At 44.0% G+C, this 27,648-nt stretch overlaps 1 protein-coding gene across 1 annotated transcript in view; it reads right to left on the bottom strand.

The window, feature by feature from the left end:
* Window positions 1-26,657, bottom strand: part of HPRT1 (hypoxanthine phosphoribosyltransferase 1) — a 42,070-nt gene extending 15,413 nt beyond the window's left edge. Inside the window, exons 1-6 of the mRNA XM_044305456.1 lie at window positions 26,507-26,657; window positions 22,406-22,512; window positions 11,801-11,984; window positions 3,467-3,532; window positions 2,271-2,288; window positions 534-616 (exon numbers count right to left, since the gene is read on the bottom strand). Coding sequence (XP_044161391.1) covers window positions 534-616; window positions 2,271-2,288; window positions 3,467-3,532; window positions 11,801-11,984; window positions 22,406-22,512; window positions 26,507-26,527 — 479 coding nt within the window. The 5' untranslated portion in view covers window positions 26,528-26,657. The remainder of the gene's footprint in view (window positions 1-533; window positions 617-2,270; window positions 2,289-3,466; window positions 3,533-11,800; window positions 11,985-22,405; window positions 22,513-26,506) is intronic.
* Window positions 26,658-27,648: the final 991 nt, after the last annotated feature.

Raw genomic sequence — 27,648 nt, 5'->3', positions numbered from 1 at the left:
CATCATAGAATTCGGTTATGGATTTTGGCATCACGGACCCCAACAGAATCGCCAGAAAACCTGAACTTCAAAACATGAAGTTCGCTCATCACTACTAGGAATGCTATAAGTCCCAGTTACATGGGGAATACAGTCCCTACATTAAAACCCAGCAGCTTGTGCAGATCACATGATCGACAGGACCGGAGAAAGCGGCGGCACTGCCGATTACTGATCTTTATATACAGTGCTCATGGAGCTCTTAGTATACGGTGAAGGAGAAGGCAGGGACAGAAAAACTGTCCCTGCCTTCTCTACGGGGAGCCACTAACTCTTCAGGGACATTCAGGAGAGTCCCCGCAGAGATCAATGCAGACCAGACATTTATATTAAACGGGCAGTCTGCAAGTGGTTAAACAAGGGATATCTAAAGATGTGAAATTATTACAAAAGATGTCCCACTTCTCTTTACAAAACCCCACATGTAATTTCCACAACCAGCGTGCTAGATGTTATCTATCAGAGTGGTTCTGTCCTTTTTGTTACACTGGTACCTAGCTACTTTAACCATCTTGGGATTGTACTGCTGCAGCATTGCAAGTAATGTCTTCATTGTCTTTCCCGTGTCAATGATGTCCTGGAAGAAACGTATAAAATTAAGTCCTTATCCTGAAAATTTATATTCATCCACTGCTTGAAGGGGTTGTCCGAGTTATGGAAAAAAATAAGATAGCACTGAAAATTTGATGGGCAGCAATATATAACTAAGCTAAGCAAGTTTTATGCAAAAAAATAAATATATTTCCTCATTTCCCTGGTTCTTTTCTGGCCCTTTGTTTACATGCAATAAAAACAATCTCAGCCCCTCCCCCGCTCTGCTAAGGGAGTGGATACAAGAGCTGCCCTGAGTGACATGTCTGCCTGCTGGGAGACTCTGCAGCATGTTGTATGTGTAGAACTACAAGTCCCATCTGTATAAATGACAGGGAGAGAAGCTGACATCACAGGTCATGGTTATATGGCACTTACCAATGTAACCTTTGTTGAAATTCTGCACCATTTTCTATATTTCATAAGGTAAGTCCCCTTGTTTGCCAAGTCTTTTGTGCTGTCCATCCGGAGGTCCTGTCCATAAAATAGTGGCTGACGGAGGGTCATGTGACCAGGCAACTCCCCTCCATTCAAATACACTGCTCCTGCCATCTGCACTTATTGGGAGTTTAGTGCAAGTGTAGTGCATTTGAATGGATGAAGCTGAATTATGTGTCTGATCACATGACCCTCCATCAGCCGCCATTTTATGGACAGCACAGAAGATCTGCCCAACAAGGAGACATGGCTTATGAAATATAATAAACGGCACAGGATATCTCAAAGGCTATATTAGCAAGTGCCATATAGTCATCTTACATACACATTGGTCACAAGGAGCCAGAAAGTGGCCAAACCTTTTAAACATGACAGGCTGCAGTATGTGTTACCTGGAAGTTTAGACTGTCCCAGTGAAATTATTCTACATCATAAGCTTTAGGCTACCGCTATAAAGGCCACTACACCCTTAAAAGGGGGGTGTCCCAGAATGACAGCTTGTCACCTAGCCACAGAGTAAGGCCTCATGCACATGACCGTGGTGTGTTTTAAGGTCCGCAAAACACGGATGGCGTCTGTGCGCGTTCCGCAATTTGCGGAACGGCACGGACAGCCATGAATATAAATGCCTATTCTTGTCCGCAAAACGGACAATAGGACTTTAAAATATATTGCGGGACCTCCAGAAGGGAAATGCGGGATGCACACGACCAGTATCCTCCTTTTGCAGATCACAAAAATGGATAAAGACGTGTGCATGAGGCCTTACACTGACAAGTCTCTTAGAGGCACAGAAGAGGTTCAGGTGGTCAGAAATTAGCCAATGCTTCTTCATTTGGGAGCAGTACTGTACATCAGAGCTCAGATGTGCGGTAATTTTCTGTGTCATGCACTTTAGCCAGAGAATTCACTTTTAGCCAAAAATTTGCTATAGCCAGTTAACAACAACCGACACATCCAGAGGGCAATTAGACTTTCCCTACAGTCAAACATCTCTAGCAGTTTCTAACATGGTTACTTCTTTCCAAGAATCTTCATGTCCCAAGGCCTAGCCCTGATAAGCATTGAACATAGCCAGCCAGCCAGCCCCCCCCAAAAAAAAATATCAATTCCTAGCAAATCTTACTTATCAACAGGGATTAATATCAAATACATATGAAGTATTTGTTAAAAAGGTAAAATCAGATTAAATGTGAACTTACCTCAACAATTAAGACATTCTGCAAGAAAAGAACACATTTATAAAACTAAGGTATAATTATATATATATATATATATATATATATATATATATATATATATATATATATATATATATATATATATATATATATATTCACACACACACATATACATACACTTAAGGCTACATTCACACGTCAGTATTTTTCTATAATCCGAATTTCGGTCCGTTTTTTGCGGATCCGTTGTTCCTGAAAATGTTTCCGTATGTCATCCGTTTTTTGCGGAGCCGCAAAAAACGGAAACATGTATACATTTCAATAATCAAATAAAGTTGTTTGGATTTCTTTGAAAAAACAAAATAAAAATTTGCTATGTGTTTCCAGGAACGGATTCCGCAAAAAACGGAAGACATACGGAATGACATCCGAATGTCTTCAGTTTTTTGCGGAACCATTGACTTTGCATTGTACCAGGATCCGATTTTTCAGGAACATAATAGGACATGTTTTATATTTAAACGGACATGCGGAACAACGGAAACGGACAGCACACATTGTGCTGTCCGATTTTTTCCAGAACCCATTGAAAATGAATGGGTCCTGATCTGGTCCTGATCTGTTCCGCAAAAAACGGAACAGATCAGGAAAGAAAAAACGGACATGTGAATGGACCCTAATAATCAGTGGACATTCATAGCTTCAGATCATAAAATGCAGTGGATTTTTTTTAATCAACCATTGAAGTCTAGGGAAAGTGGTCGAAATACAAATGCATCCGTATGTGATCTGTTTTGCAACAATTTTTTTTAAAGGGTCAGTTTTATGCGATTTAACTTCCTCCGTAGAAGACAGCCCCATCAGTATTGTGGATCTCTTATACTGATGCAATATGAGCTGTAATACATTAGGGCAGGGGTGGTCAACCTGCGGCTCTCCAGCGGTTGTAAAACTACAACTACAACCATGCCCTGCTGTAGGCAGTCTGGGCATGCTGGGAGTTGTAGTTCAACAGCTGGAGAGCCGCAGGTTGGCCATCCCTGCATAAGAGTGAGACCGACCTAAAGTGGTAGACTTGTTAGGGCCTGCTCCACAGTAGCGCTGACTGGTGACTGTCATACAAAGCTATAACTACTGCTAATTAAAGTGTGATTATGAACCGGTTGAAGCATCTCATCCTACACACTGCTGGCTGTCCTCTAGCGTTAACTACTCACCTTCCCTGTTAGAGTAGAAAGATCGTCTCCGCCTATAACTTTAATGTCTCCTGTAGACTGATCATTCTGTAAGACATATCAAAGACGAGACATGTAAAGTAGATTTACAGGGAATCTGTGACCTCTGAAACACTCCCCAAACTAGGGTAAGGCTGGTTCGCATCATTGTTTCATTTTGCATTCTTTTGATCCGTCAGAAAAATATAAATAAAATTACTGTCTAAAAAAATAATTGATCTCAAAACGGAAATGACTGCCAAATGTGCATAACTGATGGACAGGATCCGTTTTTTTTTCTTTCCTGTTCTTCTGACAGATCAGAAGAACGTAAAAACGAACACTGATGTGAACCCAGCCTAAGCGGTGTATAGTGCAAGTGACACAGAGTCCAATTATGTCTTTATCTTCATTCTTGCATGCATTCTGACACTCTGCTCATGCACACACAAACACCAAATCGTAAGTAACTCACAAAGTGAGTATGCGTACTAGGCCTATATACCAAGTATCGACACCAAAAGGAGAGAACAGGCACAGCACGACTAACAAAATATAAACTTTATTATGGTTCCCGAGAGGGGGAAAATCCAATAAAATACAATGACAGACAATACAAAACAATGGTGGATGACACAGGGTGAAGGGATCACAAATAGACAAATGTACAAACAAACAATGTTGGATAAGGCCAAAGAGGTACTAGATAATAAATAAATACCCCAGTGGGGAACATATATACATGACCTCGCCAACCATGGACAAGATATTGAAGCCAGATTCAGTACATACTTTTTAAAGTGCATAAAGTACCATGTACATGGACAAATTATAGTATACTAGATAAATAATGCCATAGATACCAAAATAGTGATCCAATGAGCCCCAACATACGTTTTGCGTAAGCTTCCTCGGGGGGGGGGGGGGGGGGGGGGGGACACAGTTCTCTCAATGTATTTTATGGCTGGTTTGGATGAGCAGAATGATAACAGATGGCAAAAGCCATTGAAATCCATTGAAAAGTTAGTTATCTTTTTTTTTTATTTTAACAAGTCTCTTTTTATTGAGTTTTGTGAGAATAAAAAGTAAGCATACACATATAGTATACAGAGGTAGTTCAGTATGACAAAGACAATTATCATCATCGTACATTCATGAATTAATGAACCATTCCCACATACAAAAAGAAAGATATCTTATGCTAAACACCTGACAACACAGGGAACATGGGATACAGGTCTTCAGCAATACAATGAACATAACGCTAATCACCAAGGTATACATGTGATATAAAAGTAAAAGTTAGTGACAAATTTCAGAGAGGGAGGGAAATGGAAAGAAGGGACGGGAGGGGACATTTAATTGTCGACCCAGTTCTTATATGCACTTATAATATTGGTTATGATCCCTGTATAAACGAGTAACTCTTGGAACATCTCTTATACGAATCTGGCCTTATCTTTTTGTATCAAGTTCCCACTTTTCCTTTATATGCGTTAACCATGGTTGCCATACTTTCAGGAAAGCCTTCCTAGTTTTGTTCTCCCAGCTAATAACTCTTCCATGCGGCAGAGGTATATCATCTTTTCATACTACAATGATGGAGTCGGGGGATTTGTCTCCTTCCACAGCAGCGGGACTTAGTAGTTTTGCTGCAGTGATCATACGATTAGGCCCAGCAAATCAAATTTGGCCAAAGTCCACTTCAGGCAGCCAGAGAAGAACTAACGGAGCTGATAGTTTTACCTTATCAGGACATATTTAATTGATTATACCTTCGATCTCTGACCAGAACACTTTCATCTTGGGGCAAAACCACCAAATGTGTGAGATGTTCCCAACACCTGATGAGCATCGCCAACATTTGTCTGAGGAAAATAAGTTTATCCGGTGGAGAAATTCTGGGGTTCTGTACCACCTGGATGTTGTTTTGAAGGATTTTTCTTGAATTCTAATACAATTAGAGAATCCATGAGAGTTGGCTAAGATGGAAGACCTACTTTGATCATCTAGTTGAATTTTCAACTCTTTCTCCCAGCAATGTATATAGTTGGGGCTTTGGGAGTCTCTGGGCCTTAGCAGTTGTCTATATATTATGGATAAACATTTAGCTGGCAGGACGGGCAAAAGTATATAGTTCTCCAACCATGTAGGATCAGGAATAGGATGGTGGTTGGATCTCTTGAAACTATTGCAAGATTTCTCAAAGTCCCAAATTTGTAGGATATCCCCTGGCGAGTTAGCATTACCGGTTATATCTCTATAGAAATCTCTACTAGCTTTGGAGCGGTATAAATCATCCAGTCTAAGATGAGCAACAGACAACCAGATTTTTGTGGTTTCCAGGGGGCGTCTAGCAAGTACCTGTGGTAGTATATGGAGGGGGATTAGGGGGGACAGTTCTTTCCAATATTCAGCTCACTTGAATTTTGACAGCCATGTATTGTGCTTCTGATTAGATCGTATGGTAGATCCTGTTTACTCGGTAATGGCGCTTTACACCATAGCAGGAATTCTCTTTGTCTCTTCCATGTCAATATGTATAGGGGCCAGCTCAGGTTGAGTCAATGCCAACCATCTTTCCAAGTGTATGGCTTGCATATACATGTTAACATCTGGTATAGAGATACCCCCTTGTTTCTTTTTCCCAGTGAGAAGCGAGTAGGGTAATCTAGCTTTTTTACCATCCCAAAGAAATTTCCCAAAAAACGATCTAAATTTGGTTTGGAATGTGTTGGGTATGAATATCGGGAGAGATCGAAATAGGTATACCAATTGTGGAAGGCTGAATGTGACTAGTGCATTTTTCCTTCCCAACCATGATAGCATTTCCTTTGAGAACCCTGTTAAAGTAGACTGTATCTTCGCTAATAAGGGGGTATAGTTGAGTTGGTAAAGCAAATTTAAGTTAGCAGGTATCATGATCCCCAGATACTTGATTGCTTTAGCGGGCCATTTAAAGGGGGTCATCTCTTATTCTCCTCAACTGGGGAGGGGAGACAGAGATCCCTAAAGCCTCTGATTTGTCAAAGTTTATCTTGAAATTAGATGCTTTACCGACTGCCTCAAAGATTTCCAATACACATGGCATGGCTACCTCCGGGTTTGAGATAAACATTAACAAATCGTCGGCAAACGCTGACATTTTGTGTTCAAATTTATTTATTCTCAATCCACTAATATTAGGGGATTGCCTAAATTTAAGCAGTAACGTTTTCATGGCTAGTATAAAAAGAGTGAAGGAGAAAGTGGGCATCCCTGTCTGGTACCATTCCCAATGCTAAAGGAGTCCGACAGTGTATTATTCACCAGTATACTGGCCAATGGGGAAGAGTACATCGTGAATATTGCCTGCACAAACCTATCTGGGAATCCAAAGGCTTCCAGAGTTTTCCGCATAAATTTCCAACCCACCCTGTCAAACGTTTTTTCTGCGTCAGTTCCTAGCAGAACTAGGGGCAACAGAGTGGGCATAAGAAACCGCATATAAGACGACAAAACCCACCTGTTCCCCACCTATAAGGCTGGGGAGCAGTGAAGCAATCCTGTGACTTAGCAGCTTGGCCCACCATTTTAAATCTGTATTTAGGAGAGATATGGGTCTGTAACTACCGCATAACTCTTGATTCTTCCCTTCCTTGTGGATGATGGTAATATGTGCTTCTTGGGCTTGAGCAGGGAGGGCAGAGCCCTGCAGCAGGTCATTACAGAGTCTCACAAAGTATGGGGTCAAGATATGTTTGTATTTCTTATAGTAATAAATGGGATAGCCATCTGGACCTGGGCTTTTGCCCGTTGGGATAGAGCCAAGGATCTTATCTACCTCCTCACTTGTAAAGGGTTGCAGCAATTTGGACGTATCGTCTAATGACAAGTTGGGTATTGTAATGGATCTAAGGAAGGCATCTATAAATTCACCTGGGTCTTGTTGAGTAGAATCTGCTTTCCTTTTCTCTTTGTCTAGATTATATAGTGACGAGTAAAAACTACAGAATTCACTCACGATATCCGACGTTGTGGTGAGTTTTTTTTACCTTCTTTTGTTTTAATAGCTTGGAAACAAGTTTTGCTCTTTTGAGCTCTTAAGAGACTAGTCATCACCTTAGAACCCTTGTCCCCATGGCAGAAATATTTTAAGCGAAGTGCTTGCATTATTTTGGCCATTTTAATATTTAACAGGTCTTTGACCTGGTGTCGCAATGCCCTAAGTGTACATTGTACTTCACCAGTCGGTTTTATTTTGTGTAAGGTTTCTAGGGTAGAGATCTGTGTCAGTAGGGAATTTAACTCCTGAGCTCTTTGCTTCTTTACTCTGGAGCCTAGGCTAATCAGTTCTCCTCCAATAACTGCCTTGTGGGCCTCCCAAATCATGGGCATGGGGGTTTGAGGTCTATCATTTTCATTGAAGTAGTTTAGGATCTTCTGTTCTCTGAGCCCTGTTAGTCTCGTCTTCTAGAAGTGTGGTGTTAAGACGTCACGTCCAGGCTTTTGGGGGCAAATCCTTCAGTTTCCACTTAACTTTAACCGGGGCGTGGTCAGAGACGGTGGAATTCCCAATTTCCGCTTTTATCACCGAAGTGAGCGAGTTGTTGGACATAGATGTCTCTGATAGGTACCATGTACCTGGGAAAAGAACGTATAATCCCTCCCATCTGGATTGAGGGCCCTCCAGACATTCGAGATCCGCAGGCTCGAGAGAGACAGCTGCAGTCTAAGTATTTGTTTTTTTAAAGAGAAGCAGGATTTTTGATGTGGAGTCTATGCTGTGATCAATGGCTAGATTGAAATCTCCCCTGAATATCAGTAAGCCCTCCACGAAATCCTGGAGGGTGCTCAAGATCTTTACAAACCACGGGATCTGCTTAACATTGGGGGCGTATACGTTTGCCAAAGTGATAGTTTTGTCAAGGACTTTCCCCTTAAACAGGCATCTACCCAGAGGGTCCTCCATTTTAGCTGTCAAGATAAATGGTATATTTTTGCTAATGCCAATAGAAACTCCTCTAGCAGCTGAGGAGTAAGTAGAATGGTATCAGACAGGGAAGCACCTACCACTCATACTAGGGACAAGTTGATGTCTAAAGTTAGTCTCTTGTAAAAAGAGTATGTCAGCATTTTCCCTTTTAAGGGTGTGGTATACTTGACTTCTCTTCTGAGGGATGTTCATCCCATTAACATTAAGTGTGCAAACAGTCCAAGTGAGGCAACTTCACTTATAATAACTATAACATGAACCCAACAGTATGCAAATATGTGGATTATGCGACTATAACGCTGCAACTGGCAGCATTGTCACCTTCTATAGCTAGTTTTCAGTCCATGGAGGCCTGTTTCTTCCTTGCCGCTTTGGCCTTAGACGCAAGTGCCCAGGGCGCAAGTGAAGGCAGATGAGGGAGCTCTTCTGCAGTGGTTGCTGGTAACCACGATGGTAGGTCCATAGGCGTTATCTCAAGAGCCTCCCAGATCCTCGGCAGGTCGTCCGGTTGGCGTACCGTGTATTGTCGGCCTTTAATTGAGGTACTTAGCCAAAAGGGAAAGAGCCATCTCATAGGTAGCTTTTTAGCTCTCAGTTCTGCCATCATAGGGCGCAGGACCCTCCGTTTAACAAGCGTACTAGCCGCCAAATCCTGGAAAATCTGGATTTTGCGAGTGCCCATGAGAATGGCCTCCTTTTCTCTTGCCCTTTTGAGGATCTCCACTGTTTCCAGGTAATTTAGGAGTGCGCAGACTGTGTCTCATGGTGGGTCACCATCCGCGGGTTTGGGCCTCAGAGCCCTATGGGCCCTCTCAATTGTAATGGCGTCTGCATGAGTCTGCCCAACCTACGTTGAAAAGATTCGACGAACACACTCCGAAAGTTCTTCAGCAGGGATAGACTCAGGGACCCCCCCCCCCCCCGATTCTTACGTTCTTTCGCCGTCCCCTATTCTCCTGATCTTCCAGGCTAAGGTAGGCATTATTCAGTTGTGAGTGTAGAGCCTTCATCTGGGCTTGCAATCCCCTGCTGTGCTCTGTAACAGCAATCTGGGAGTTTTCAAGCAATTCAACATAGGATCCCATTTGGTGTACCTCCAACTTAATGTCTGCCAGCTCCTTCATCATCGGAGACAGGGCTTGCGACGGAGTGTTTCAGGAAGGATCTTGTAATCGGCAGTGTGTTTGCAGCTCCCTGGGTATCGGAGTAAGCACATGAACTGCCACCATCTGAATCGTCCTCCTGTGTCTCTGAGCGTGCAGCAGCCACCGCCATTTTCTTCCCTCTGGTCGGAGAAGGCATCGCCTTGTTCAGGAACCTTGTCAAGTCCCCTTGCGATTTCTGGGTTCTCAGTGTACCCTCCGAGTCTTTGCTTCTCTCCTTGGACAGTTTGCCCATATTTCGAGTAGGTTTTGCGCTATAGAAAAAGCTATGACCGGGTGGTATGATGAGGAGCACAAGGCTAAGTGTCCACCACCATGCTCGGCTAGCTCCGTCCCCCCAGTTATCTTTTTCTTGCCGTTCGTTACTTCAAGTTTAACTTGGCTGCATCTGTATCTCCATGATTTCACATTGCTCTCTACACCCACCTTAACCCCCTACAATGACCTTGGCATCTGAACCCTCAGTGCTGGGAGTACTGACCTAGGCAGTTAAAGGGGTTTTATACTGATGACCTACCCTCGGTATAGGTCATCAATATCAGATCAGCAGGGGTCCAACACCCGGCAGCCCCACCTAACATCTCTTCTAAGAAAATGGAGAGAGTACTTGTAATTTCACTGCACTACCGAGAAGATGGGCAGTGTAATGAAGATGAAGTAGCACTCACGTGGAGCGCCCCCTCCTCTTCAAACAGATGAACAGCAGGGCAGCCGGGTTGATCTGATAATGATGACCTGTCCTGAGTATGGACATAATAACAAAGGCTAGTATGTAGCCGAAACGTTGCTGTATCTGGACCGTGTGTACTGTTTCATGCGACTTGTGTGAATAAAGCCTTATTGGATTGGAGATGCTGCCTTCACATTTTTTTGTGCTATCAATATAAAACCCCTGCACAACCCCTTTAAGACTTGTAATATACTGATCATAAGGAGATCAGAACATAAAATATGATCAGTATTCCACAACGGAGAGTGTAAGGGCCTGGTATAGAGCACCGACTGATGATGCTGCATGACGATCAGTGATTATTAAGTGCCGTTTATGTTAGCATGAGGACAAACAATCATTAGTATGACAGTTTCAAATGTCGGCTGTATGTGCCCTATTTACGCGGGAAGATGTGCTACTGAAGAAAATGACAAGCATGTGCTAATCTGCTGGGCAACTGGGAGCAAGTTTATGTGCAGTAATGACTGCACGTACATACATTTGTTTTCCATCATCAGCCAGTGTTAAAGGACCATGCATGAATGGTGTGCTCAGCTGTTATTGCAAGTCTCCTAGTGGTGAACAGAATGTACACAGTACAAGCGCTGCCACCTCTTATTTTTAAGACAGTCTTCATATGGGATTGTTTTAAATAGCTAATTGTTGTGATCTGGCTATTTACGGAACTCCCATAGTGGTGAACAGAGGGTAGCCGTGCACATGCAGCCGCTCTGTGTTTACTTCACAGGCCCCATTCTGGAGACTGGAGTAAGGCTACTTTTACACTAGCGCAGGGGCCAGCAACCTTCGGCACTCCAGCTGTTGCGAAACTACAATTCCCAGCATGCTCCATTCCTTTCTATGCGAGTTCCTAGCAGAGCAAGTATGCATGCTGAGAGTTGTAGTTTCACAACAGCTGGAGTGCCGGAGGTTGCCTACCCCTGCACTAGAGTGTTTACTGGATCCAGGTTTCAGCAAAAACACTTCCGTTACTGATAATACAACCATTTGCATCCATTATGAACTCCATTGAAAATCAATAGGGGACAAATCAGTTTTCTATTGTGTCAAGATCCGTCCCCATTGACTTGCATTGTGGGTCATGACGGATCCGTTTTGCTCCGCATCCCAGGGCGGATGCTCTTCGGTATGAGAACAGATCGGAATGCATTTTGGAGCATTCAGTTTTGTCCCATTGACAACGAATAGGGACAAAACAGGAGTTTTTTTTCCCGGTATTGAGACCCTATGATGGATCTCCATACCGGAAAATATTAACGCTAGTGTGAAAGTAGCCCAAGTCCCAGAGGTGGGACCCACACCTATGACAATGTCCCAGATGGGCAAACGCTTAGAGCCAACCTGTGGCTTCAGAACAGAAAGTTTACAAATTCATAGCAAAAAAAATATATATTTTATGTAAACTTGCAATTTGCTTTATGGCCACTAGGTGGCTTTGCAGCCACAAGGCTCCTGTGAGTACTTACACAGTAACTTTTCAATCTTATAAAGTCTACTGTCATGGGGATCGACCGGTCACTGTTTCGATTTAGTGCCTTGATGTAGTCAAGTAGATCCGCAAAAAACTTGTATCCACCCTTCAAAACGCAGAGTGCAACGATGTGGTGGCCGCCCATATCCTTCATGATGTCTCGGGCCAATCTTTCTGTTCTGGTCATGAAAAAGAAAGATAATTTTATGCCGGTTCTCAGCAGAACATTTCATAGAAATAAAATCTCATAAGCAAAGTCAATTACTTCTCTATTTATTCCTATGAGACAGACATTGAGGCAGACATAGGAAAACAGAGAAACTGGCTTCCTGTCCACACAAGACGCTGTGTTATTTGTAAAGTCAGTGTTGGTCACATGACACAGCTGAGGATGAGAAGGGAGATTATAACTCACAAATACAGTCACTGGTAAGAGAATTACCTTTACCACAGTTTACATCATATACCTTTCTAACAGGTCAGAGAATAACATTTTTGTGGGAGTGCTACTTTAAAGGGGTTTTGCCATTACAGACAATGGGGGCATCTCACTAGGATATGCCCCCATTGTCTGATAGGTGCAGGTCCCACCTCTGGGACCCACACCTACAACGAGAACGGAGCGGGGAGAGTTGTGGCTGGAGTAGGGTTGGGAGATATCAAAAATATTCCCACGATAACGATTTAAAGAAAGTTATCGTGATAACGATATATATCGCGATAAATGCCCATTTGGAAAAAAAAACTCAAAACATGTACTCGTGTTTCCTTGTTGCCCGCATACATTATAATGTCTCCTTGATGCCCCCATGCAGTAATATCTCTTAGTTGCCCACCAATAACGGGGTCCCCCCCCCAAATCTGATGGAGCGGCCGTGCCCTTTGCTGCTCTAATCATTCTCTAATGGGAGTGGTGGAGATCGCAGCGCTTAGCCATCTTCACCGATCCCATAAAAAAAATGGGACATCCTAGCGGAAAACCCTGATAAGTGGGTTGTTCAGTGTGTCCATTATAGGTGCACATTGTCAGGAAGGGCACCGTGACATCATAAATATGCCTTTCAAATAAAACATTGGGGGTCATTTACTAAAGACTGTCGCTTCCCATATAGGTCTTCGTTCCTTAGCCATATTACCGCAGCCCCCAGAGTGCAGCGACTGTTATCCAGCGCCGGTCTCCTGGCTCTAGGGGTTTACAGCCACAAGATTCCATTTATTTGTGACCTAAAGGACTTGCGACAACCCTAGTTACAGTGTATACCAAAATCTAAATTCAATTTCGGTCCCATAAAAAATGAATGCAATACTCTATACCACGCAAAAGAAACGAAATGCCCAAAAAAAAAAAAGAAGTATAAGTTCCGGAATTTATGGAACGTGTGGCCCATAATAGAACAGTCCTATCCTATTTTTTAGGGGAGAAGGAGACAAAAAAAAAAAAAAGGAGAATCGCGTTTTTTACAGAATTTTTCTGTTACGACGTTCACCACATAGGAGATATTTTTCAATACTTTAATAGTTTGGACTTTTTTGGACGTGGCGATTAAAAAAAAAAAATTTTTATTGGTTATATATATTTTTTATGTATATTGGGAAAGGGGGCGAATTTACATTTTTATATAGTTTGCCGTTTTTTGTTTTTTTTTTACTTTTTTATTTAATAACCATTAGCCCCCGAATAGAGATCTATTAGGGTGAATAGGACCTCACACTGTCCCTGCTGCCCTGTGCATAGTACACACAGCATGGCAGCCAGGGCTTCAGTAGCATCCTGGCTGCCATGGTAACCGATCAGAGCCTCAGGATTAGGCCCCATGCACACGGCCGTTGTTCACAGCCGTGTGCGGGCCGTGGAACCGCGGCCTGGATCCCTCCTGAGAGCAGGAGCGCACGGCGTCACTGGTTGCTATGACGCCGTGCGCCCCCTGCTGCCGGCACAGTACAGTAATACACTGGTATAGATCGAACCAGTGTAGTACTGTACTGTGCCTGCAGCAGGGAGCGCACGGCGTCATAGCAACCAGTGACGCCGTGCGCTCCTGCTCTCAGGAGGGATCCAGGCCGCGGTTCCACAGCCCGCACACGGCTGTGAACAACGGCCGTGTGCATGGGGCCTTACACTGCTGGGGCTTTGATCAGAAGCTGCCACTGCACCACCAATGAAGAGGAGGGGAGAGGGGACCATGTGGCCACTGCCACCGATGATTATAATACTGGGGGCTTGGGTGCACTGCGCCACCAATAATTATAATTTATAAAACTAGGGTATGGGGGGGCCCATTGCGCCACCAATGAATATAATTAACCTCATAATACAAATCTAGACTGCATGTACCGGCCATATCACACAGCCGACACTCGGCCTCAATGACAGGGATCGGCGCTTCCCATCATTGAGACCGGGTGCTGGGTATGTGATACGGCTGGTACATGCAGTCTATATTTGAACTGAGGGTAATTCTCATTGGTGGCGCAGCGGCAGCCGGATCACAGTGGGAGGGACTCCCCTCCTCCACTGGGCCGACTATAATGTGCGCTGGACTTTTTAGAGGCATTCAGCACTGTGACGTGTGACTTCCCGTATGACGTCACTAAAATACCGAGGTAATTAAGAAAGGGCGATATCGCCATTTCTTAATACCGTGGTATATCGTTAATACCAGTTTATTGCCCAACCCTACACTCTAAGTCATTTGGGTGATACAAAGCCATTCGTATAACTGGCTCTCCTACTGCTCCCTGTTTGCATACTGTCACATACTCCACTAAATAGAAGTTTTATTATGTTAATATTTTAGTATTATCCAAAATGTAAGTAATTTGCAAATCTACAGTACACAGACATGAGCAGCACAGTATCCACTGCAGTAGCACAATGCCAGGTACACAGGGATATGCCCAATCAGCGGCCCTTGGTGTATTCACCCTGGTGCCTTGCGAGGCCTGAAGAAGCCTCAGTGTAACACATATCACGCTGACTCCCTGTGTCCGGTACACATGTGGGTCACACAGGAAGAGCACATGACAATGGACTAGACTTATCACTGAGAGTATCAGTCACTAAATGTATGAAGCAAGATGCAACTTCCACTTGTGGGCGAGAACATGACATTTTCCAGGATGCAGCAGAACAGATAAGATTCTCATCATCTGTCACCGTAAAACTACTGTGTTGTGAGGAAAACTGAAGAGACGCAGATTCTAGTGAGGTCATTATTATCTCTGAACTCACTTTCCTTCCCATGCAGTAAGCCGGCTAAGGGGGCATTCATACATCTGCAAACCGTGGATCAGCAAAGCACGGATACTGGCTGTGTGCATGCCGCATCATGGTGCGGACCCCATTGACTTCAATTGGGTCATGGGCCGCATTTTTTAGGCAGTCTATCTTTTGAGTTACGAACACACGAATGCGGAAAGCACACAGATAATCCATGTGCCATCTGCATCCATATGTCCATTGCGCAAAAAGACAAAATATGTCCTATATTTCTCCCCAAAATGTGCACCAACTGAAGTCAACGAGTCCGCGATTTGCAGACCACGAAACGGATACAGTTGTGTGCATGGCGCCTAACTGTCCCGCTCTGTATGGTAATGAATCCCCCTGTCAAAGAGACAGTACAGTGGACTCCTACATGCTTCATTACCATAAAGAGCAAGTCGGACAGAGCTCCTGAAGTGATCCACGCCCAGTCGCCCTACAAACTACTGGTGCTGATTTTGCCCTGCTAATTTGCGTTGTGCCAAACATCATATATACAGGTCCTTCTCAAAAAATTAGCATATTGTGATAAAGTTCATTATTTTCTGTAATGTACTGATAAACATTAGACTTTCATATATTTTAGATTCATTACACACCAACTGAAGTAGTTCAAGCCTTTTATTGTTTTAATATTGATGATTTTGGCATACAGCTCATGAAAACCCAAAATTCCTATCTAAAAAAATTAGCATATCATGAAAAGGTTCTCTAAACGAGCTATTAACCTAATCATCTGAATCAACTAATTAATTCTAAACACCTGCAAAAGATTCCTGAGGCTTTTAAAAACTCCCAGCCTGGTTCATTACTCAAAACCGCAATCATGGGTAAGACTGCCGACCTGACTGCTGTCCAGAAGGCCATCATTGACACCCTCAAGCAAGAGGGTAAGACACAGAAAGAAATTTCTGAACGAATAGACTGTTCCCAGAGTGCTGTATCAAGGCACCTCAGTGGGAAGTCTGTGGGAAGGAAAAAGTGTGGCAGAAAACGCTGCACAACGAGAAGAGGTGACCGGACCCTGAGGAAGATTGTGGAGAAGGACCGATTCCAGACCTTGGGGGACCTGCGGAAGCAGTGGACTGAGTCTGGAGTAGAAACATCCAGAGCCACCGTGTACAGGCGTGTGCAGGAAATGGGCTACAGGTGCCGCATTCCCCAGAAACAGCGGCAGAAGCGCCTGACCAGGGCTACAGAGAAGCAGCACTGGACTGTTGCTCAGTGGTCCAAAGTACTTTTTTCGGATGAAAGCAAATTTTGCACGTCATTCGGAAATCAAGGTGCCAGAGTCTGGAGGAAGACTGGGGAGAGGGAAATGCCAAAATGCCTGAAGTCCAGTGTCAAGTACCCACAGTCAGTGATGGTCTGGGGTGCCATGTCAGCTGCTGGTGTTGGTCCACTGTGTTTTATCAATGGCAGGGTCAATGCAGCTAGCTATCAGGAGATTTTGGAGCACTTCATGCTTCCATCTGCTGAAAAGCTTTATGGAGATGAAGATTTCATTTTTCAGCACGACCTGGCACCTGCTCACAGTGCCAAAACCACTGGTAAATGGTTTACTGACCATGGTATTACTGTGCTCAATTGGCCTGCCAACTCTCCTGACCTGAACCCCATAGAGAATCTGTGGGATATTGGGAAGAGAAAGTTGAGAGACGCAAGACCCAACACTCTGGATGAGCTTAAGGCCGCTATCGAAGCATCCTGGGCCTCCATAACACCTCAGCAGTGCCACAGGCTGATTGCCTCCATGCCACGCCGCATTGAAGCAGTCATTTCTGCAAAAGGATTCCCGACCAAGTATTGAGTGCATAACTGAACATAATTATTTGAAGGTTGACTTTTTTTGTATTAAAAACACTTTTCTTTTATTGGTCTGATGAAATATGCTAATTTTTTGAGATAGGAAATTTGGGTTTTCATGAGCTGTATGCCAAAATCATCAATATTAAAACAATAAAAGGCTTGAACTACTTCAGTTGGTGTGTAATGAATCTAAAATATATGAAAGTCTAATGTTTATCAGTACATTACAGAAAATAATGAACTTTATCACAATATGCTAATTTTTTTAGAAGGACCTGTAGTTCCCCATTCTGTTTCACAGAGAGGAATCCAGGAGCGGGGTATACCCCCTTCATGATGCCCATATAGGCACAGGACAAGGGCTGTGTACAAGGTAACCTCTTTAACCACTTCAGCCCCGCTAGGTGAAACCCCCTTCATGACCAGAGCACTTTTTACACTTCGGCACTACACTCCTTTCACCGTTTATCGCTCGGTCATGCAACTTACCACCCAAATGAATTTTACCTCCTTTTCTTCTCACTAATGGAGTTTTCATTTGGTGGTATTTTATTGCTGCTGACATTTTGACTTTTTTTGTTATTAATCAAAATGTAACGATTTTTTTGCAAAGAAATGACATTTTTCACTTTCAGCTGTAAAATTTTGTAAAAAAAAAACGACATCCATATATAAATTTTTCGCCAAATTTATTCTTCTACATGTCTTTGATAAAAAAAAAAAATGTTTGGGCAAAAAAAAAAAAAAAATGGTTTGGGTAAAAGTTATAGCATTTACAAACTATGGTACAAAAATTTGAATTTCCGCTTTTTGAAACAGCTCTGACATTCTGAGCACCTGTCATGTTTCCTGAGGTTCTACAATGCTCAGGCAGTAGAAAACCCCCACAAATGACCCCATTTCGGAAAGTAGACACCCTAAGGTATTCGCTGATGGGCATAGTGAGTTCATAGAACTTTTTATTTTTTGTCACAAGTTAGCGGAAAATGATGATGATTTTATTTTTTCTTACAAAGTCTCATATTCCACTAACTTGCGACAAAAAATAAAAAATGCTAGGAACTCGCCATGCCCCTCACAGAATACCTTGGGGTGTCTTCTTTCCAAAATGGGGTCACTTGTGGGGTAGTTATACTGCCCTGGCAATTTAGGGGCCCAAATGTGTGAGAAGAACTTTGCAATCAAAATGTGTAAAAAAATGACCGGTGAAATCCAAAAGGTGCACTTTGGAATATGTGCCCCTTTGCCCACCTTGGCAGCAAAAAAGTGTGACACATCTGGTATCGCCGTACTCAGGAGAAGTTGGGGAATGTGTTTTGGGGTGTCATTTTACATATACCCATGCTGGGTGAGAAAAATATCTTGGTCAAATGCCAACTTTGTATAAAAAAAAAAAATGGGAAAAGTTGTCTTTTGCCAAGATATTTCTCTCATCCAGCATGGGTATATGTAAAATGACACCCCAAAACACATTCCCCAACTTCTCCTGAGTACGGCGATACCAGATGTGTCACACTTTTTTGCTGCCAAGGTGGGCAAAGGGGCACATATTCCAAAGTGCACCTTTTGGATTTCACCGGTCATTTTTTTACACATTTTGATTGCAAAGTACTTCTCACACATTTGGGCCCCTAAATTGCCAGGGCAGTATAACTACGCCACAAGTGACCCCATTTTGGAAAGAAGACACCCCAAGGTATTCCGTGAGGGGCATGGCGAGTTCCTAGAATTTTTTATTTTTTGTCACAAGTTAGCGGAAAATTATGATTTTTTTTTTTTCTCTTTTTTCCTTACAAAGTCTCATATTCCACTAACTTGCGACAAAAAATAAAAAATTCTAGGAACTCGCCATGCCCCTCACGGAATACCTTGGGGTGTCTTCTTTCCAAAATGGGGTCACTTGTGGCGTAGTTATACTGCCCTGGCAATTTAGGGGCCCATATGTGTGAGAAGTACTTTGCAATCAAAATCTGTAAAAAATGACCGGTGAAATCCGAAAGGTGCACTTTGGAATATGTGCCCCTTTGCCCACCTTGGCATCAAAAAAGTGTCACACATCTGGTATCGCCGTACTAAGGAGAAGTTGGGGAATGTGTTTTGGGGTGTCATTTTACATATACCCATGCTGGGTGAGAGAAATATCTTGGCAAAAGACAACTTTTCCCATTTTTTTTATACAAAGTTGGCATTTGACCAAGATATTTTTCTCACCCAGCATGGGTATATGTAAAATGACACCCCGAAACACATTCCCCAACTTCTCCTGAGTACGGCGATACCACATGTGTGACACTTTTTTGCAGCCTAGATGCGCAAAGGGGCCCAAATTCCTTTTAGGAGGGCATTTTTAGACATTTGGATCCCAGACTTCTTCTCACACTTTCGGGCCCCTAAAAAGCCAGGGCAGTATAAATACCCCACATGTGACCCCACTTTGGAAAGAAGACACCCCAAGGTATTCAATGAGGGGCATGGCGAGTTCCTAGAATTTTTTTTTTTTTGCATAAGTTAGCGGATATTGATTTTTTTTTGTTTTTTTCTCACAAAGTCTCACTTTCCGCTAACTTAGGACAAAAATTTCAATCTTTCATGGACTCAATATGCCCCTCAGCGAATACCTTGGGGTGTCTTCTTTCCGAAATGGGGTCACATGTGGGGTATTTATACTGCCCTGGCTTTTTAGGGGCCCTAAAGCGTGAGAAGAAGTCTGGAATATAAATGTCTAAAAATGTTTACGCATTTGGATTCCGTGAGGGGTATGGTGCGTCCATGTGAGATTTTATTTTTTGACACAAGTTAGTAGAATATGAGACTTTGTAAGAAAAAACAAAAACAAACAAAAAATTTCCGCTAACTTGTGCCAAAAAAAATTTCTGAATGGAGCCTTACCGCGGGGGGGGGGGGGGGGGGGGGGTTATCAATGACAGGGGGGTGATCACCCATATAGACTCCCTGATCACCCCCCTGTCATTGATCACCCCCCTGTAAGGCTCCATTCAGACGTCCGTATAATTTTTACGGATCCATGGATCGGATCCACAAAACACATGCGGACGTCTGAATGGAGCCTTACAGGGGGGTTATCAATGACAGGGGGTGATCAGGGAGTGTATATGGGTGATCACCCGCCTGTCATTGATCACCCCCTGTAAGGCTCCATTCAGACGTCCGCATGTGTTTTGCGGATACGATCCATGTATCCATGGATCCGTAAAAATCATGCGGACGTCTGAATGGAGCCTTACAGGGGGGTGATCAGTGACAGGGGGGTGATCAATGACAGGGGGGTGATCAGGGAGTGTATATGGGCGATCACCCGCCTGTCATTGATCACCCCCCTGTAAGGCTCCATTCAGACGTCCGTATGCTTTTTGCGGATCCGATCCATGTATCGGTAAAAATCATACGGACGTCTGAACGGAGCCTGACAGGGGGTTGATCAATGACAGGGCGGTGATCAATGACAGGGGGGTTATCAGGGAGTTTATATGGGGTGATCAGGGGTTTATAAGGGGTTAATAAGTGACAGGGGGGGGGGGGGTGTAGTGTTTGGTGCGACTGTACTGACCTACCTGAGTCCTCTGGTGGTCGATCCTAACAAAAGGGACTGTGTGCGCGCGTTCACAGGAAATCCCGGCCCTCGCGAGATGACGCGTATATGCGTGACTCTGCGCAGGGCCGCCACCTCCGGAACGCGAATCTGCGTTAGGCGGTCCAGAGGTGGTTAAAGGGTAACTTGTGTTTATTAACAAAAAATGTATTTTAGCATGTTAATGCTGCAGCAGAATTATGCTTAAAGCAACCTTTAGTCTCTTCACATACCACAGTTTTCCTTAGTTATGGCCGTTTAAACATTTACAATACGAGAACCTTCTCAAGATGGTTCCTCTGCCAGTTCTCCGAGACCAAAACTGCTTTACCTCACTTCACATACACACTTGCTGTAGCCAGCAGCTCCCTGACAGCCAATCAGATTGGATTACTGAGAGACACGCCTCCTCACCCTGAGCCTAATGCAGGCATGCAGTGTGGAGGACCGCCCCTCCGTCTTCTGTTTTTACTAAAAAGGAAGACAGACAAGCCCTAGCAACGATCTTTAAGGGAGCGGTGGAAAGGGACAGTGGACATTGATGAAAGCTGTTATTATAAGGTAATTACAGATCTTTTGATAATCATTGACAGACTAACTCAGGTATACATGCCTAGCTCTAATAAACTAGCAAATAAAAATATATATGACAGTTACCCTTTAAATCAAGTCTTTTTCCTATAGCAAAAAATCTAGTGCGAAAATTTGGTGCAACAACCCATGGACTACTGAACAGATGACAGACTATATAATTTAGGTTTCAAAAACAGTCACCCAATCAGGCGACGTAATTAGAGCCTACAGAATATTCTCTACCATTTTACCCCATATAATTTCTATAATGCATTTGATTCCAGCGAAATATACAGAATGCAGCAAGAATGGATGATAATGAGTCAATTATAGCTAAAAATAACAATGCTTCTATTCTCACATTCTCAACTATTTCTGACTAATGTGCAACCATTCACTGGGACTGCGCATTCTAAAAAAAAAATAAAAAATTTTCAATGGGAAAAGTTGGATCTGAGATTCATTCACTGCTGTAATACAACAGATTGTGTGCCCATCTGCCCTTAAACAGGTCAGCTGACTTAAGGGGTTTTCTAAGACTTTAAAATGATAACCTATCCTCATAGGTCATCAGTATCTAATCGGTGAGGGTCAGACACCTGGGACCTCCACCGATCAGCTGTGTGGCTCTCAGTAGTGCCACAGCTTTCTTGCCGCTTTCCCTAGGCCAGTGACGACACATTCATTGGTCACGTGGCCCTAGGAGCAGCTCAGCCTCATAAAAATGAATGCGGCTAAGCTGCAATACCAAGCACAGCCACTATACAATGTACGGCGCTGTGCTTGGCGAGCGGGGAGAAGGCCACTGTGCTAACAGGTTATCATTATAAAGTCTTGGGAAACCCTTTTAAAGAGGTTTCAGCAGCTTGACTTATGGGAATCAGAGGCAGGTCTTCATTTACAAAAGAAGTTGTCACCACAGGAATAATGCCAATTTCTGTTTACTGGACGGTCATTAACTTCTGTGCTTTTCCTTGGCTCCAGTTTGATAACCGTACAGGTTCCTGTATGGAAATAAGCGGTCTGGACGAGTTTTCTTCAGTCACAAGTACTGTGCTAAGATCCGCTGCCAGGACAAGGGTGTGGGGCGAGACCTCAAGCATGCCTTGCACAAACAAATCTGGTTTAGGAAGGTGTCAAACATAGCCATTTAAAGCATTTTTTTTTATTTTTTAAACCAAAGCCAGAAGAGAATCCAGCCTAAATGCTTCCTTTATATTTCTTATTCAACACACTTCTGGCTTTGGCGCCAAAAACGGTATCAAAAGTGCCACAAAGTGTGACACTACCCGTACCGGTCTGGAGAGCAGTACAGGGACTTTCTAGGTTACAGACCTACTAAAAACCGCAAAAGTGCAACGTACCTGTCCATTATTAGCCCATGGGGAATGTAGACCTTTTCCAGATCCGCTGCATAATGCTTAGGAATGCAGAAGAGGTCAAGATCGTATCCTTGTTCGTCATCAGCAAGCTGCAAATATAAAAAGAGAGCGTATTTGAATAAGTAATCCTAAGCGTCCACGTTCCGCAGGGAAACAACAACATATGCAAACGCGAGATCCATCGCTGTGAGGGAGGCGATCCACGGAATTATGCCAAAAGCTCCTTCATCATTAGCAGGGATTATTATTTCATGACTCTTGTAGTAAACGTCTGACAATCTGGCATTTTCAGGTGATGGATTATTTGAAGTTAGACCTCTTACAAACCAGCGTGTCGCGTTTTGGTATCGCACTGCATTATAATGATTTATAATGCTGTGTGTCTCTGCATGACCTCACATCAACTAAAATATACGTACGTAAAGCTGTGGAAGTAAGGGTAAGCAGAGATACACAGCATTAGAAATCACTATAATGCTGTGCGATACTGTCCATAACGGGAAGTCACGCTCCCACACGGAGCGTGTTTTCCATACTGGACACGCTTATCTCAAAGAAGCCCTACTGCACATTAGGATATATTATGATCGGTGGTCTGACCTCTGTAACCATCACCCATCCTGAGAATAAATGCCCACATCCCCTTCTAAGATGTGTCTGCAAGGCCGGGTGAACTGGTCCCATTCATTTTATTGGAGATGTGCTGCATTTCCTCGCACAGCAGGTTGCTAGGAGCACCAGGATGGTCTGAAGGGCCACAAACCACCTTTTCCTAAGGACTGAAGGGGTTCCAGAGGTCAGGCAACAACCGATCATAAAGCGATGGCTTATCTTGGCAATGTGCAATCATTTTAAGAGGGTTCTTTAAATATGCACAGCTGTTGATTCTCCACATGGCTTTGTACAGGACTGAGGGCTTCAGAGATTCCCATTGAAATGCTCTGCCACCACAAGCTCTCCCTCCCGCTGGCCCCTGTGGATTTCCCCAGCTCTCCCTCCCGCTGGCCCCTGTGGATTTCCCCAGCTCTCCCTCCCGCTGGCCCCTGTGGATTTCCCCAGCTCTCCCTCCCGCTGGCCCCTGTGGATTTCCCCAGCTCTCCCTCCCGCTGGCCCCTGTGGATTTCCCCAGCTCTCCCTCCCGCTGGCCCCTGTGGATTTCCCCAGCTCCGCCTTCCCCTGGGCCCTGTGGATTTCCCCAGCTCTCCCTCCCGCTGGCCCCTGTGGATTTCCCCAGCTCTCCCTCCCGCTGGCCCCTATGGATTTCCTCAGCTCTACCCCCCGCTGGCCCCCATGGATTTCCTGAGCTCTACCTCCCGCTGACCCCTATAGATTTTCCCCGGCTCTCCCTCCCACTGGCCCCTATGGATTTCCCCATCTCTACCTCCTATGGATTTCCACAGCTCTACCTCCCGCTGCCCCCTATGGATTTCCCAGCTCTACCTCATATTGTTTAAACACTGATTTTTCTCAAGGGCGAAAAGTTCTGTAAAATAGGTCACCTTGTAAGTTTCTGTACCTGCAGCGATTCAACTTCACTGAGCACCTGTCGGGTTATCAGCAACATCACTTCTTATACAGAATGTCATGACACGTTACATACCCTGAAGTGTGCGCTCAGTGGTAAAACCTCCAAAACTATGCAAGTCCCTGGGGGTAGCTGAACCCCTCTGGCCCACAGCACAGAGCAGACCCTGCAGAAATCAGGCAGATTCCTGAGGTCTATGGGATTAAACATCAGAGGTTCATACTGCAATGTACATGTATGATGGGGGGGTTACTACTAATGAGGCTGCACTAATAAGCCAAGGAGCCACAGTTGTTAGAGGAGACGTTCCAGCCCCACCATCCATATGCTCGCCATGTACATATATATCCCATGCTCCAGAAATAGAAGATATTCCATTCAGTGCGTGCTGCAGAGTATCCCCGCACGTGGGGCCCCGGTTGTCAATCAGGAGACCCGTGTCCTGGACTCCGATGTTCACATTCATCACCCCATAGACGTCATATTGACAGGATGTTCTTAAAGGCATGAAGCCTGCCCAAGAATAGAAGCTGTTTTCATGAGACCCACAGCACAGACTCTCTGGACACACGCAACGGTTTCTTACACTAATGTGATAAGCGACACCACGTATGTCCCATGTCTACAGAGAAAGAGTGTGCATGAAAAACCCGAGCTAGGACCCTACTAGTAAGAGCAGACTTTTTGTGCACATACAGCAGGACCAGTCGTGGTCCATGACTCAAGGACCATAACCAGGGCTGGAGAACCCTGTAGACTTCACAGCTAGTTACACCGGTCAATGGCACCCTATACAGGCAGGGACAACCCTGAAGGCCACTTCTTCTCTGAGAGATGAGACCCGTGTGTCTCAGAAGGGGAAGGAGCAGAGTTCTACTGAAACCATATTTCACCATAAGGCGCCATTCACATGTCCGGAATTTCGTTCCGCATTTTGCGGAATGGAATTGCGGACCCGTTCATTTCTATGGGGCAGCACACCGTGCTGCCCGGACACGGAATTGCGGACCCGCACTTCTGTTCTGCAGAAAACTAAAACATGTCCTATTCTTGTCCGCAATTGTGGAAGAGAACAGGCATATTCTATTAGTCCCGGCAAAATGCAGAACGCACATTGCCACTGTCCGTTTTTTTCGGATCCGCAAAACACGTTGCGGACGTGTGAATGGAGCCTAAGCAGTGTAAAAGTGATAGGCACGCGTAGAAGACAGCACACATAGGAGGCGACACACGAGGAAGACTGTGCATGCTTGGCATGTAGCGGATCAGAGGACGCATTACTGGAGACTTCAGCAGACACTACAACTACTTGAGGCCTTTGGGGGCCCAGAAATAAGAACTTTCATAAATATTAATACAAAACCTAAAGTGTTCTCCGTTACTAGTGACCCTCAGGACATTCCTGACTCTGCAGTAGCCCAGTAGATACAATACAGGCCTCCAGACACCTCTGTGTTTTGCAGATGATCATCAGAACGGCCAGTGTGAATACAACCTGACTCATCATTTCCCAGACAGGTGGGATCCTAGATGTCCACGACCAAAATGTTCCACATCCAGTAATGCCCTTCTGAGGAGACCACAGGAAGGGAGCCCAGGCCTCACACATTCATCTCCAATGTGGGGGCTCAACTCTGAACAGCTCCACCTAGTGACCACACACAGTCATGACATGAACGCCCAATTCAACAGCACATGTTCTCCTAGTCATGACATGCTAGGGTGCCTATAGCTATACCCCCCCCCCCCCCCCACACACACATTTTATGTACCCCATCAGTAATGGCTGCTCCCCCTCAGATAGATATAGATATATATATATATATATATATATAGATATATATATATATATATACATACACATCAGTTTTTAGCCCCAATTCACATAGAAGCACCTATACATGATATACAGATCTTACCGGCCCCAACACGATACTAAAACTCCTAATTGCGACATATTTCCACCCTGTCCGCCTATGTTCCCTCTATCACGATATATTTCACAAAGATATCTCCAACCATGCATATTCTTAAAGTCCTTATCGTGACATATACTAAAATACCTCACATTGTTCATATCAGACATTATGACTTCTCCATATTGTGACACACTTTTCACCTACATTCTTCCCGACGTTAGGATTTTTCTATATCGTGACATACACGTGCTTACTTGTTGACCAAGAAATTAAGCCTGCCAGATCAAAGTCCCTCAGTCCTTATTTCCCCCCCAATCCCCCCGATTTCCTGTTCTCATATGCCGCATCACGACACAAAACTCAATACTTTCTTATATGCTACAATCAGACATCGCAACCGGCGCCCAGCCTCACGACTTCCTGATGTATATCGTGACATACAGCACTCCTCGGGCCTTCTCCAGGCTCCCCGGTGCAGCATGTGAGGCTGAGGCGCTTGCTGTTGCCATGGCGCCCGATCACACCCTGCGCTTCATGCAGAGCCCTCGTTCCCTTCCTGTAGCCGGTGTCACCTTCCTCTCCGCCGCTACCCGTGCACGGACTCCCCCCGCAGAAGTGGCCGGGGCCGGCCTCACTCACCACGATACAGGGGCTCGCCATGTCTTCTGTGCGGGACCACGTCAGCGGGGAGAGGACAGGCTGCGTGTAGGTGTGTGTCCTCCGGCGGGCGCCGCGCTCACTGCACAAGCCTCACAGGCCGCAGCCCGCAGTCACACACATGGCCCGGAGCCCGCCCGCCGAGGAGGAGGAGCCTGCAGCACACCACGGCTCCATGCATGGCCGGACCGCGAGTGTGGGGGCCTCTCACTGCATGGACACTGCATGGACTACTCATACATAGAGAGTACATACAGTACATACATATATACACATATACAGTACATATATATATATATACATTACATCTCTATATATATACACACATACACTACATATATACACGGTACATTTATACACACACAGTACATATATATACACACATATACACTACATATATACACTACATATATACACATATAGTACATACACTGTACATTTATACACATACAGTACATATAAACACATACATATACATTACATCTCGCTCTCTCTCTCTCTATATATATAGATCCAGAAAAAAGAGCGGCACTCCAGTAGATAAAAGCAAGTGAACCCTTTATTCACCCAGGTGGTGCTAATATATATATATATACACACAGTATATATACACAGACATACTGTATATATACACATACAGTACATATATACATTACATATACACATACAGTACATATATACATTACATATACACATACAGTACATACATATATATACACATACAGTACATATATACATTACATATACACATACAGTACATACATATATATACACATACAGTACATATACACACAGTACATACATATATACACACATATACAGTACATATACACACAGTACATACATATATACACACACATATACAGTACATATACACACAGTACATACAGATATACACACCTACAGTCCCTGACAAGTCTTGTCGCTTGTGTACAAATTGACCTGAAGTGCCGCTAAAATATATTTCTAATGAAGATTTTGTTACAAGAAATGGGTCATTTTAATCCCAACAGCTTTTGTAATAATGTTTCAGTGCAAAACGAAACTGACAAAAAGTATTCTAATATTCACAGCTTGGTAAAGGCTATTGAGTCAATTTGTGCCAAGACATAAGTGTTGTCGCC

This window comes from Bufo gargarizans, chromosome 9 (genome assembly GCF_014858855.1).
Source record: "Bufo gargarizans isolate SCDJY-AF-19 chromosome 9, ASM1485885v1, whole genome shotgun sequence".
In the NCBI taxonomy this organism is placed as follows: Eukaryota; Metazoa; Chordata; class Amphibia; order Anura; family Bufonidae; genus Bufo; species Bufo gargarizans.
The sequence above is the reverse complement of the archived record's forward strand: the minus strand, read 5'-3'. Positions and strand labels throughout refer to the sequence as shown.